This window comes from Narcine bancroftii, chromosome 3, assembly GCF_036971445.1.
Source record: "Narcine bancroftii isolate sNarBan1 chromosome 3, sNarBan1.hap1, whole genome shotgun sequence".
NCBI lineage: Eukaryota > Metazoa > Chordata > Chondrichthyes > Torpediniformes > Narcinidae > Narcine > Narcine bancroftii.
Window position 1 is genome coordinate 41,257,996 of NC_091471.1, and position 14,036 is coordinate 41,272,031.

A 14,036-nucleotide genomic window follows, 5' to 3' on the forward strand; every position below is an offset into this window, starting at 1 on the left:
CGCATTTGTTGATATGGTGCAACACTCATTCCCAGTGACTAGTTGGACCATCTTCCTTCCCCATCCGCCCCTCTCCCGCATCCACGCTAACACGGATTTCGAATTAACACTGGGGTCTCCGAGTCCCGCTACATCTCCCTCAATAGATGTAGGGTTAAACCCGACTCCCAAGGCACCGCGCTGGTGCTTTCGGTTCATTCGAGGCACTTTTGTTTTGTGGGGTCTTTTTCAGTAGAAAGCGAAGTGGGGGTGGATGGGGGTCGGGGAGGAGTGGGGGGGGGGGCGGGGGGAGTGTGTCTGCTTTCAGTTTAACACCAAGATCTCCACGAAAAGGCAGCTGCTCGTTTCCAGGCGAAGAACCGATTCCGTGCGATTTCACCTTTAAAAACAAAATAGGATGGACTGAAATGGTCGGAAAGTGTTCTTGGGAATTACACCGGGGGGGGGGGGGGGGGATTACAGGCTCGCTGTTCGGGGTGGTCGGATTCTCATGGCCAACACTTTACGCAGGCAGAGACCGAGGTGAAATCGACGAGAGGTTTCGCTGAAATTTGCGATGTCACTAAGCTGCTTGCTGTGGCGAGCGCTCCTGTCCCTTTCAGAAACAGACCAGTACATACTCAAAACAGGCATTAAATTCAGAAGGAATCCTTTTATTAACACGGCATTGGATTGAAATTAGCCGCATTTCTGGATCTTTACAAGTATTTCTGCAGCGGGGATGATGTGGCGCCCATTTGTTGCAATCGCGCTTATGTGAATTTTTAGTCCAGGTACTTTGATCGTGTGGCAACAGTGGCTTTGAACCTAGTAAATAGGTTGATTCAGCGAGCATCATGACGCCTGCTTTGAATAATGGGATGATAATGAAGGGGTAAATGAGTAAGCTTTGCAAATATTCTTTTGGGGGACGTTCAAAAACGAGGGAGAGTTCGGAGCCCGGCAGCGAGGTGCAGGCTGAGAGGTTGATGGCGAGCTGTGGGGAGACGGTATCGCGGAGTTAAGGCGGCTGAGAAAGAGCCCAGCACGGAAGGAGAACATCGTAAACTCGCAAACCATCTATTGAAGAAGACAGACGCGCTCCGCTGAACTCGGTGCCTTTGGGGAAACAGGGGATTCAATCTCCTTTCATTCCCTGTCACCTCCTGGCCAGAGCGCCATCCGAGCGGATTTAACAGTCGTACGTGGCATTGGAAAAATAGAGAGCGCGACCCTGGTTGTAACAAAGCGTTTTAAACCCCCACCAGACTGGGTGTGATGTGCACAGCTTGGGGGCGGGGGGCGGCTGGTTGGAAGTATTATATATGCGGCTGGTGCAGTATAAATCACTGGCTCGCTGTCACTACTGATACCTAACGGTTAGATTTGTAAATGTTTTATGAAGTCCGTGAATAGAAACTAGCATGAATCTAGTATGTTAGCTCCTTGCGACATTTGTTGAGACCTTTTGGACGATTATTCAAGAGAAATGCACAAATGGATACACGGGCGTTTGTATCGTCTATACTCAGTTCAATACATGCAAATCTTGCTGTATGTTATCGGCAATAAGGGATGGGAAGGTTATTTATGCGTCACGAGTCTAATAGAAGAATAAGATAAAACGTCGAACTAAGAGTTTACATGTGAATAGTTATTTTTGTAGAATTAGCAGGAGCAGAAATAGATAGTGTTTTTGGAGAAATCAAATACCAAATTATCGCATTAGTCACCTATTTCGTGAGAGCTGGAGATGCATCCAAAATTACTTTAACTGTCCACTAACTCCTTCGGATATCACAGGTCAGATAACTCTAGCTTGCTTCACAGTCAGAGCCAATCTGATAATTCCATCTGCTCATGTCACAGTAATTCCTCCAATAATAACACCAACTGCTGAGGTCGCACAGACTCCAAGTTTGATAACTCCCACCGCTGGTGTCTCAGAGGCAACAGGCTTTTAAATCCCAGAGCTGATATCACTGAGGCACCCAGTCTGATAACTCACACTGCTGATATCACTGAGGCACCCAGTCTGATAACCCTCACTGCTGATATCACTGAGGCACCCAGTCTGATAACCCCCACTGCTGATATCACAGAGGCACCCAGTCTGGTAACCCCCACTGCTGATATCACTGAGGCACCCAGTCTGATAACCCCCACTGCTGATATCACTGAGGCACCCAGTCTGGTAACCCCCACTGCTGATATCACTGAGGCACCCAGTCTGATAACCCCCACTGCTGATATCACTGAGGCACCCTGTCTGATAACCCTCAATGCTGATATCACTGAGGCACCCAATCTGATAACCCCCACTGCTGATATCACTGAGGCACCCAGTCTGATAACCCCCACTGCTGATATCACTGAGGCACCCAGTCTGATAACTCACACTGCTGATATCACTGAGGCACAAAGTCTGATAACCCCCACTGCTGATATCTCTGAGGCACCCAGTCTGATAACCCTCACTGCTGATATCACTGAGGCACCCAGTCTGATAACCCTCACTGCTGATATCACTGAGGCACCCAGTCTGATAACTCTCACTGCTAATATCACTGAGGCACCCAGTCTAATAACTCTCACTGCTAATATCACTGAGGCACCCAGTCTGATAACCCCCACCGCTGATATCACTGAGGCACCCAGTCTGATAACCCCCACTGCTGATATCACTGAGGCACCCAGTCTGATAACTCCCACTGCTGATATCACTGAGGCACAAAGTCTGATAACCCTCACTGCTGATATCACTGAGGCACCCAGTCTGATAACTCTCACTGCTGATATCACTGAGGCACCCTGTCTGATAACCCTCACTGTTGATATCACTGAGGCACCCAGTCTGATAAGTCTCACTGCTGATATCACTGAGGCACCCTGTCTGATAACCCCCACTGCTGATATCACTGAGGCACCCTGTCTGATAACCCCCACTGCTGATATCACTGAGGCACCCAGTCTGATAACCCCCACTGCTGATATCACTGAGGCACCCAATCTGATAACCCCCACTGCTGATATCACTGAGGCACCCAGTCTGATAACCCCCACTGCTGATATCACTGAGGCACCCAGTCTGATAACTCACACTGCTGATATCACTGAGGCACAAAGTCTGATAACCCCCACTGCTGATATCACTGAGGCACCCAGTCTGATAACCCCCACTGCTGATATCACTGAGGCACCCAGTCTGATAACCCTCACTGCTGATATCACTGAGGCACCCAGTCTGATAACTCTCACTGCTAATATCACTGAGGCACCCAGTCTAATAACTCTCACTGCTAATATCACTGAGGCACCCAGTCTGATAACCCCCACTGCTGATATCACTGAGGCACCCAGTCTGATAACCCCCACTGCTGATATCACTGAGGCACCCAGTCTGGTAACTCCCACTGCTGATATCACTGAGGCACAAAGTCTGATAACCCCCACTGCTGATATCACTGAGGCACCCAGTCTGATAACCCTCACTGCTGATATCACTGAGGCACCCAGTCTGATAACTCTCACTGCTGATATCACCGAGGCACCCTGTCTGATAACCCCCACTGCTGATATCACTGAGGCACCCTGTCTGATAACCCCCACTGCTGATATCACTGAGGCACCCAGTCTGATAACCCCCACTGCTGATATCACTGAGGCATCCAGTCTGATAACTCCCACTGCTGATATCACTGAGGCACCCAGTCTGATAACCCCCACTGCTGATATCACTGAGGCATCCAGTCTGATAACCCCCACTGCTGATATCACTGAGGCACCCTGTCTGATAACCCCCACTGCTGATATCACTGAGGCACCCTGTCTGATAACCCCCACTGCTGATATCACTGAGGCACAAAGTCTGATAACCCTCACTGCTGATATCACTGAGGCACCCAGTCTGATAACTCTCACTGCTGATATCACTGAGGCACCCTGTCTGATAACCCTCACTGTTGATATCACTGAGGCACCCAGTCTGATAAGTCTCACTGCTGATATCACTGAGGCACCCTGTCTGATAACCCCCACTGCTGATATCACTGAGGCACCCTGTCTGATAACCCCCACTGCTGATATCACTGAGGCACCCAGTCTGATAACCCCCACTGCTGATATCACTGAGGCACCCAATCTGATAACCCCCACTGCTGATATCACTGAGGCACCCAGTCTGATAACCCCCACTGCTGATATCACTGAGGCACCCAGTCTGATAACTCACACTGCTGATATCACTGAGGCACAAAGTCTGATAACCCCCACTGCTGATATCACTGAGGCACCCAGTCTGATAACCCCCACTGCTGATATCACTGAGGCACCCAGTCTGATAACCCTCACTGCTGATATCACTGAGGCACCCAGTCTGATAACTCTCACTGCTAATATCACTGAGGCACCCAGTCTAATAACTCTCACTGCTAATATCACTGAGGCACCCAGTCTGATAACCCCCACTGCTGATATCACTGAGGCACCCAGTCTGATAACCCCCACTGCTGATATCACTGAGGCACCCAGTCTGGTAACTCCCACTGCTGATATCACTGAGGCACAAAGTCTGATAACCCCCACTGCTGATATAACTGAGGCACCCAGTCTGATAACCCTCACTGCTGATATCACTGAGGCACCCAGTCTGATAACTCTCACTGCTGATATCACTGAGGCACCCTGTCTGATAACCCCCACTGCTGATATCACTGAGGCACCCTGTGTGATAACCCCCACTGCTGATATCACTGAGGCACCCAGTCTGATAACCCCCACTGCTGATATCACTGAGGCACCCAGTCTGATAACCCCCACTGCTGATATCACTGAGGCATCCAGTCTGATAACCCCCACTGCTGATATCACTGAGGCACCCAGTCTGATAACTCTCACTGCTGATATCACTGAGGCACCCAGTCTGATAACTCCCACTGCTGATATCACTGAGGCACAAAGTCTGATAACCCCCACTGCTGATATCACTGAGGCACAAAGTCTGATAACCCCCACTGCTGATATCACTGAGGCACCCAGTCTGATAACCCTCACTGCTGATATCACTGAGGCACCCAGTCTGATAACTCTCACTGCTGATATCACTGAGGCACCCTGTCTGATAACCCCCACTGCTGATATCACTGAGGCACCCTGTCTGATAACCCCCACTGCTGATATCACTGAGGCACCCAGTCTGATAACCCTCACTGCTGATATCACTGAGGCACCCAGTCTGATAAATCCCACTGCTGATATCACTGAGGCACCCAGTCTGATAACCCCCACTGCTGATATCACTGAGGCACCCAGTCTGATAACCCCCACTGCTGATATCACTGAGGCACCCAGTCTGATAACTCACACTGCTGATATCACTGAGGCACCCAGTCTGATAACTCTCACTGCTGATATCACTGAGGGACCTAGTCTGATAACTCTCACTGCTGATATCACTGAGGGACGCAGTCTGATGACCCCCACTGCTGATATCACTGAGGCACCCAGTCTGATAACCCCCACTGCTGATATCACTGAGGCATCCAGTCTGATAACCCCCACTGCTGATATCACTGAGGCACCCAGTCTGATAACCCTCACTGCTGATATCACTGAGGCACCAAGTCTGATAACTCCCACTGCTGATATCACTGAGGCACCCAGTCTGATAACTCTCACTGCTGATATCACTGAGGGACCCAGTCTGATAACTCTCACTGCTGATATCACTGAGGGACGCAGTCTGATAACCCCCACTGCTGATATCACTGAGGCACCCAGTCTGATAACCCCCACTGCTGATATCACTGAGGCACCCAGTCTGATAACTCTCACTGCTGATATCACTGAGGGACCCAGTCTGATAACTCTCACTGCTGATATCACTGAGGCACCCAGTCTGATAACTCTCACTGCTGATATCACTGAGGGACCCAGTCTGATAACTCTCACTGCTGATATCACTGAGGCACCCAGTCTGATAACTCTCACTGCTGATATCACTGAGGCACCCAGTCTGATAACCCCCACTGCTGATATCACTGAGGCATCCAGTCTGATAACCCCCACTGCTGATATCACTGATGCATCCAGTCTGATAACCCCCACTGCTGATATCACTGAGGCATCCAGTCTGATAACCCCCACTGCTGATATCACTGAGGCACCCAGTCTGATAACTCTCACTGCTGATATCACTGAGGCACCCAGTCTGATAACCCCCACTGCTGATATCACTGAGGCACCCTGTCTGATAACCCTCACTGCTGATATCACTGAGGCACCCAGTCTGATGACCCCCACTGCTGATATCACTGAGGCACCCAATCTGATAACTCTCACTGCTGATATCACTGAGGCACCCAGTCTGATAACTCTCACTGCTAATATCACTGAGGCACCCAGTCTGATAACCCCCACTGCTGATATCACTGAGGCACCCAGTCTGATAACTCCCACTGCTGATATCACTGAGGGACGCAGTCTGATAACCCCCACTGCTGATATCACTGAGGCACCCAGTCTGATAACCCTCACTGCTGATATCACTGAGGCACCCAGTCTGATAACTCTCACTGCTGATATCACTGAGGCACCCAGTCTGATAACCCCCACTGCTGATATCACTGAGGCACCCAGTCTGATAACTCTCACTGCTGATATCACTGAGGCACCCAGTCTGATAACCCCCACTGCTGATATCACTGAGGCACCCAGTCTGATAACTCCCACTGCTGATATCACTGAGGCACCCAGTCTGATAACTCTCACCGCTGATATCACTGAGGCACCCAGTCTGATAACCCCCACTGCTGATATCACTGAGGCATCCAGTCTGATAACCCCCACTGCTGATATCACTGAGGCATCCAGTCTGATAACCCCCACTGCTGATATCACTGAGGCATCCAGTCTGATAACCCCCACTGCTGATATCACTGAGGCACCCAGTCTGATAACTCTCACTGCTGATATCACTGAGGCACCCTGTCTGATAACCCTCACTGCTGATATCACTGAGGCACCCAGTCTGATAACCCCCACTGCTGATATCACTGAGGCACCCAGTCTGATAACTCTCACTGCTGATATCACTGAGGGTCCCAGTCTGATAACTCTCACTGCTGATATCACTGAGGCACCCAGTCTGATAACTCTCACTGCTGATATCACTGAGGCACCCAGTCTGATAACCCCCACTGCTGATATCACTGAGGCATCCAGTCTGATAACCCCCACTGCTGATATCACTGATGCATCCAGTCTGATAACCCCCACTGCTGATATCACTGAGGCATCCAGTCTGATAACCCCCACTGCTGATATCACTGAGGCACCCAGTCTGATAACTCTCACTGCTGATATCACTGAGGCACCCAGTCTGATAACCCCCACTGCTGATATCACTGAGGCACCCAGTCTGATGACCCCCACTGCTGATATCACTGAGGCACCCAATCTGATAACTCTCACTGCTGATATCACTGAGGCACCCAGTCTGATAACTCTCACTGCTAATATCACTGAGGCACCCAGTCTGATAACCCCCACTGCTGATATCACTGAGGCACCCAGTCTGATAACTCCCACTGCTGATATCACTGAGGGACGCAGTCTGATAACCCCCACTGCTGATATCACTGAGGCACCCAGTCTGATAACCCTCACTGCTGATATCACTGAGGCACCCAGTCTGATAACTCTCACTGCTGATATCACTGAGGCACCCAGTCTGATAACCCCCACTGCTGATATCACTGAGGCACCCAGTCTGATAACCCCCACTGCTGATATCACTGAGGCACCCAGTCTGATAACCCCCACTGCTGATATCACTGAGGCACCCAGTCTGATAACCCCCACTGCTGATATCACTGAGGCATCCAGTCTGTTAACCCCCACTGCTGATATCACTGAGGCACCCTGTCTGATAACCCTCACTGCTGATATCACTGAGGCACCCAGTCTGATAACTCCCACTGCTGATTTCACTGAGGCACCCTGTCTGATAACCCTCACTGCTGATATCACTGAGGCACCCAGTCTGATAACCCCCACTGCTGATATCACTGAGCCACCCAGTCTGGTAACCCCCACTGCTGATATCACTGAGGCACCCAGTCTGATAACCCCCACTGCTGATATCACTGAGGCACCCAGTCTGATAACCCCCACTGCTGATATCACTGAGGCACCCAGTCTGATAACCCTCACTGCTGATATCACTGAGGCACCCAGTCTGATAACTCCCACTGCTGATATCACTGAGGCACCCTGTCTGATAACCCTCAATGCTGATATCACTGAGGCACCCAGTCTGATAACCCCCACTGCTGATATCACTGAGGCACCCAGTCTGATAACCCCCACTGCTGATATCACTGAGGCATCCAGTCTGTTAACCCCCACTGCTGATATCACTGAGGCACCCTGTCTGATAACCCTCACTGCTGATATCACTGAGGCACCCAGTCTGATAACTCCCACTGCTGATTTCACTGAGGCACCCTGTCTGATAACCCTCACTGCTGATATCACTGAGGCACCCAGTCTGATAACCCCCACTGCTGATATCACTGAGCCACCCAGTCTGGTAACCCCCACTGCTGATATCACTGAGGCACCCAGTCTGATAACTCTCACTGCTGATATCACTGAGGCACCCAGTCTGATAACCCCCACTGCTGATATCACTGAGGCACCCTGTCTGATAACCCTCACTGCTGATATCACTGAGGCATCCATTCTGTTAACCCCCACTGCTGATATCACTGAGGCACCCTGTCTGATAACCCTCACTGCTGATATCACTGAGGCACCCAGTCTGATAACTCCCACTGCTGATTTCACTGAGGCACCCTGTCTGATAACCCTCACTGCTGATATCACTGAGGGATCCAGTCTGATTAAATCTGTTTTTGCTTTTGTGCATTCTGATGTGTATGCGATGAATGTGGGTACTGCAGATACCCCTATCTATGGGATTTGTGGTGGCTGAAAGTGTGTGCAGGTGTTTTGCGGTTCTTTTGCTGCTTTCTCACGGCATTTGTTCCTATTCTGCATGTTCCTTTTCCAATTTGAGATCTTTTGGCCCAGACGTTCCTAGGAATGAGTGGGAAGTTTGCATTTTTTTGAAGAGACTAACATATTCTCTCCTTTGTCTGCCTAATAACTTCCCATGAAAAAGCCTAGGGTAGTGATCTCCTTTGGAAGTTTATAGTCAGGCAGGTGACATGGCCTTCCTAATGTAGCACAGTGTAAGTAGTGCCTGGAAACTGGAATGCTCACTTGAGAGCGGTCATTGGCATTCGTTTCGCTAACCCTCAGGGAATTTCGAGGATTTTGCGGGAATAATATTGGTGGAACATTTGCCTTATCTGCTGCAGTTATTTCTTCTGTTAGATGCATATTGGATGCTGGGTCCAGTCCCAGAGGTCTATGAGCTTTATTGAGGCCTTTAACTTCAAAAATAGTGCCTCAATCGACTAAAGTCTGTGCTTAAAGTGCTGAGGATGGTGGAGGATGCAGTGGGGAAGAGATTGGTAGAGGACCTTCCTTGCTAATGTTGAGTGTCTGGCCCATCCTCCTGTAAGCTTCAATGAAATAACTGATGACAGCTTTGAACTTAGTCTCTTGTGCTATATGAAAGCAGATATTATCTGAATATAATAGCTTGACAACTTAGCTTGAATGTCATTGGCGATGAAGATTAGATATCCGCCCCATGAGAAATATCATGGAGGTGGGATGAAACATTGTGGCAAAAGAGATTTAGAAAAAGTGTTGGAGAAATAAAAGTATGACACCAGCCTGCATTTGGAAGACTTTTATTGCAGATCTCATTAGATGGTATCACATGATAACTCCCAATGCTGGTCATTGCAACTCCCATTTTGTTCATTCAAGTCACAGACAATTGCTGTCACCACGAACTCCCCATCTGAAATGTTGCTCTGCTGATATCACCGGTTCACCTGGTCCAATAACATTCTCCAATGATGTCACCCTGTCGGATATCCATCACAGAGACATGCATTCTAATTTCTTTGTGAATCACGATCAACAGAATTCATTGTTTTATGGAAAAGAACATCATTATGGTATAAATGGTTTTATCTTTGTCTCCTTTAGAAACCAGCAAACCAATTAAATCAGAATGAGTATCTTCATTTGAACTGTTACGTGATTTACATGATTCTCTCTCGATGGCAATATCCAATTTTTTAATTGTGAACAGCTTGATCTGATAGAGTAGTTGAACAGTGCACATCTACTTAATTGTTTTGTTGAAATGCTGAATGGAATAGAGTGAAAACCTTCTTTCTGCCACTAGATGTTGCTCACTAACCTAGTAGACACCATGGAACATACCAAGACATACCATGCCAATTAATTTTCACGATACAGACTTCATCTTGGAGTTGATCTCGAGCACTGGTGGTCATATCTATATCCCAAATTTTTTCCTATTTTTCATGAAGGCATTTTAAAATAAATTCTCAACACATGGGTTATTTTGGTAGGGTTTCAACTTATTGTTGACCCCATGTTTCTGTTGAGGAAGCAGTAGTTGCTGTCATCCAAAGGGGAAAGGTGTTTTCAATGTTGCCACCAGGTAGGGATGGCGTGGAGTAACGTGGAAGTTTACTGGTGAAGGAAATATTTCACATAGTGTTTGTTGTTCTTGCTGGTAAAATCTTGAACACAGAGAGAATTCCAGCAGTACCCATTCATTCCAGTTGGATGTTTAACTCTTGCAGGTTGGATAACCCTTGAGTCCAGGATTCTTGTCTAATTTTTAAAAAATATTTGGGCTGTTGTACCCACTGTATCAATGGTAAACAAGAAAGATTACAGATGCTGGAAAATTGGAGCAACACATAAAATGCTGGAGGTACTCAATGGATCAGGCAGAATCCATGGAAGGCAGTCAATCTTTATCAATAACGTTTTTGCTTTAGTTGATACTAAAGCTTTTTTGGAGAATTCAACAGTTAGCTGATGGGCCATAAGATATCAAAAGATCCAGAAATCTTCCTATTAAACAACATAAAAGACAAAGAATTAGGCCTAAAATTAGACAAAACTCAAAAAAGATTTATTATGATTGCAGTCACAGCAGCAAAAAAAAATGCATAATGGCGACTTGGAAAACAGAAGCAACCTTAAAAATACAACAATGGTATATAGAAATGAATGTGCTTTCCATTAGAAAAAAATGACCTACAATCTAAAAGACAAATATACTTTATTTGAACAAATTTGCAAACCATACATGGAGTATACTAGAAACCACCAATTTCAAACTTCCATCTCTTAAAATAATAAATGACAAATATAAAAATACTTAAATATAAAATTTAAGATGACACAACTTCTTTTTCTTTTGTATTCTTTTATTGTTTATTATTTTTCTTATTTTTCTTTGTCTTTTACTTTATGTTATGGGGTGGGGAGGGTGGGAGGAAAAAGGCGAAAAATATCATGATATATTTTAGTGATGAATGTATTTATTGTTATTGTAGTAATTCACAGTGAAATATTAAATAAATCAACAAACAAGTTAGCTGATGTCCTGATATAATTGCATGTGTGCAATTATTCAGTGAGGAAATTTCTGGTTGTCAAATGCTAGAAGTATTAATTTCAAACAGAAAAAAAATCTGGTTTAAAAGCATTGGCATTGTCAAGTTTTTTGCATATTTCATACCCAATTATAGTTGCACACAATAAGATTAAAATAATATTCCACTGTCAATAAGTAGTTGATATGTGATCTACACTACCACCACAAGAGGGCCATATCATCACCATTTTTAAATGAAATCCTAATACAGTAAAAAAGACAGCCCCTAGGATACAGATTCGTTCTTAAATCTGTATTTAAGTCGAATTTGTAGGTAAGTCAGAACAGGTGCATACGGTTCTTATTTTGTGTCACTTAGTCAAATGCTTGTCTTAGTATAGAGTATTTATTTTACCTTTCTATGCATATAAAGCTATTTCTTGAAGTCGGAGTCAATTTCTTGAAGTAGGCATCAAAGGACGTCTGTACAGAGCTTTCCTTTTTCTCGTCATAAATGGCCTTGTAGCAGCTGAGAACCTTGGTAACTGTACAGTAATCTTTGGTGAGCCTCTCTGTATTAGGATCTTGCTCCTCTAACTTTGCCTGCTTCACTGAGATAAAAGGCTCCAGTCTTCTTCCTCAAATACTAGCATCTGCTGCTTTAGTTCCATAAGGTCTTCATTGGTCACTTCTTTGGCATGGGAGTTGAGTAACACTACGACATCATTTTCACTGACCAACTGACTGTAGCCTAACGGTTTTCCAGTGACTGATGGCATTTCACCTCTTTCTGATTACTTTATTATTTCCACTTTATTTTCAACCATGATTGTTTTCCTTTTCTTTGATGTATAGAAACACATAGAAACATAGAAGATAGGAGCAGGAGTAGGTCATTCGACCCTTTGAGCCTGCTCCGCCATTCAACGAGATCATTGCTGATCTTAAAGTTCAGTACCCCGTCCCCGCCTTCTCTCCGTAACCATTAATACCCTTATACTGAAGAAATAGATCTAATTCCCTCTTAAATATATTTAATGAACCTGCCTCTACTGCCCTCTGTGGCAATGAATTCCACAGATTCACCACCCTCTGGGTCAAGAAATTCCTCCTCATCTCGGTCCTAAATGGTTTGCCTATTATCCTCAAACCATGGCCTTGGGTTCTGGACTCCCCCACCATTGGAAAGATCCCATCTGCATCCATTCTGTCCAGTCCTGCCAGAATTTTATAGGTTTCTATGAGATCCCCTCTCAATCTTCTAAACTCCAGCGAGTACAATCCCAATTTGCGCAATCTTTCCTCATAAGTCATTCCTGCCATTCCAAGTATCAGCCTGGTGAATCACCTCTGCACTCCCTCCATTGCAAGAACATCCTTCCTTAGATAAGGTGACCAAAACTGCACACAATACTCCAGGTGGGGTCTCACCAAGGCCCTGTACAGCTGCAGTAAGGTATCTTTGTTCCTATACTCAAACCCTCTTGATATGAAGGCCAACATACCATTTGCCTTTTTAACCGCCTGCTGTACCTGCATGCTCGCCTTCAGTACACCTAGGTCTCTCTGCACTAATCATCACAAGATATCACCAGCACTTGCATTGGATTTATGCTTTGGAGGGCTGGTTACAATAGTAATTAAGAGAAAAAATTTATCCCAAATGTTACACACTCAACACAGTGTTAATGGCAATGTGATCTGACTTAAAATGGAGGACGGCATTATCTTTCCTCGAGCCGATGAATCGCTGAAGTTGAACGTAGTCTATTCATAAGTACGAGTCGTCTGTAAATGTGTATATCCTTTCTGTTAGTAAAGCTGGTTCCAAATATCATTTTTTCTTCTTACCATATACAACCATTTCCCGATATATCTTTTGATCACCTACAAAGTCTGAGTTAATTCAGATAAGGATGCTATGCTTTCTCCTTCTTGTTAGTGTGCTTGCTATTTGAAATTCCTGGCCAAATGTATTCTAATAAAACACAAGTTGGAGACCACTTAATCATTGTTTTGTCATTTGCATTTTGCTCTGTTTGTTTCCTTTAATCATATCTTGTACCTGTGTTTTTCTTTACATAGGTTTCTTAACAACTGGTAAGAAATTTTTTTGCCAAATTCATGCATTTAATATTCAAGAAAGATGCTAAATTAATTCATTCTGATTTAAAAAATGTCCTGCTGACACTTTTTAGCAGGCAAATAATATTTTATTAATGATTTGTGGTCTTTTTCTTGCATTATATATCAATAGCTGCTTAGTTCTGGCATAATGTCAATGATACAAAGGGCATTCGCAAATACAAAAATAACACACACACACACACACACACACACACACACACACACTTAGCTTGGCTTCGTGGATGAAGATTTATGGAGGGTTATGTCCACATCTGCTGCAGGCTCGTTGGTGGCTGACAAGTCCGATGCGGGACAGGCAGGCACGGTTGCAAGGGAAAATTGGTTGGTTGGGGTTGGGTGTTGGGTT

General features: G+C 45.9%; 1 protein-coding gene across 1 annotated transcript; it reads left to right on the forward strand.

Moving 5' to 3' along the window:
• The first annotated feature begins 878 nt into the window (after positions 1 to 878).
• LOC138756674 (mucin-2-like) lies at positions 879 to 8,974 on the forward strand. The gene is made up of 13 exons (XM_069923061.1): positions 879 to 989; positions 1,154 to 1,254; positions 1,927 to 2,317; positions 2,474 to 2,863; positions 3,176 to 3,721; positions 3,800 to 3,994; positions 4,307 to 4,513; positions 5,360 to 6,529; positions 6,686 to 6,802; positions 6,920 to 7,309; positions 7,388 to 7,660; positions 7,817 to 8,062; positions 8,207 to 8,974. The coding sequence occupies exons 1-13, from the start codon at positions 879 to 881 to the stop codon at positions 8,972 to 8,974; spliced, it is 4,905 nt and encodes a 1,634-aa protein (XP_069779162.1).
• Positions 8,975 to 14,036: the final 5,062 nt, after the last annotated feature.

Coding starts and splice junctions, on each gene's coding strand:
- LOC138756674 (XM_069923061.1), top strand. CDS start 879: ATGAGTAAGCTTTGCAAATATTCTTTTGGGGGACGTTCAAAAACGAGG. Junction 6,803..6,919: donor CCACTGCTGATATCACTGAG/GCATCCAGTCTG, acceptor GATATCACTGAG/GCACCCAGTCTGATAACTCT. Junction 7,661..7,816: donor TCACTGCTGATATCACTGAG/GCACCCAGTCTG, acceptor GATATCACTGAG/GCACCCAGTCTGATAACCCC.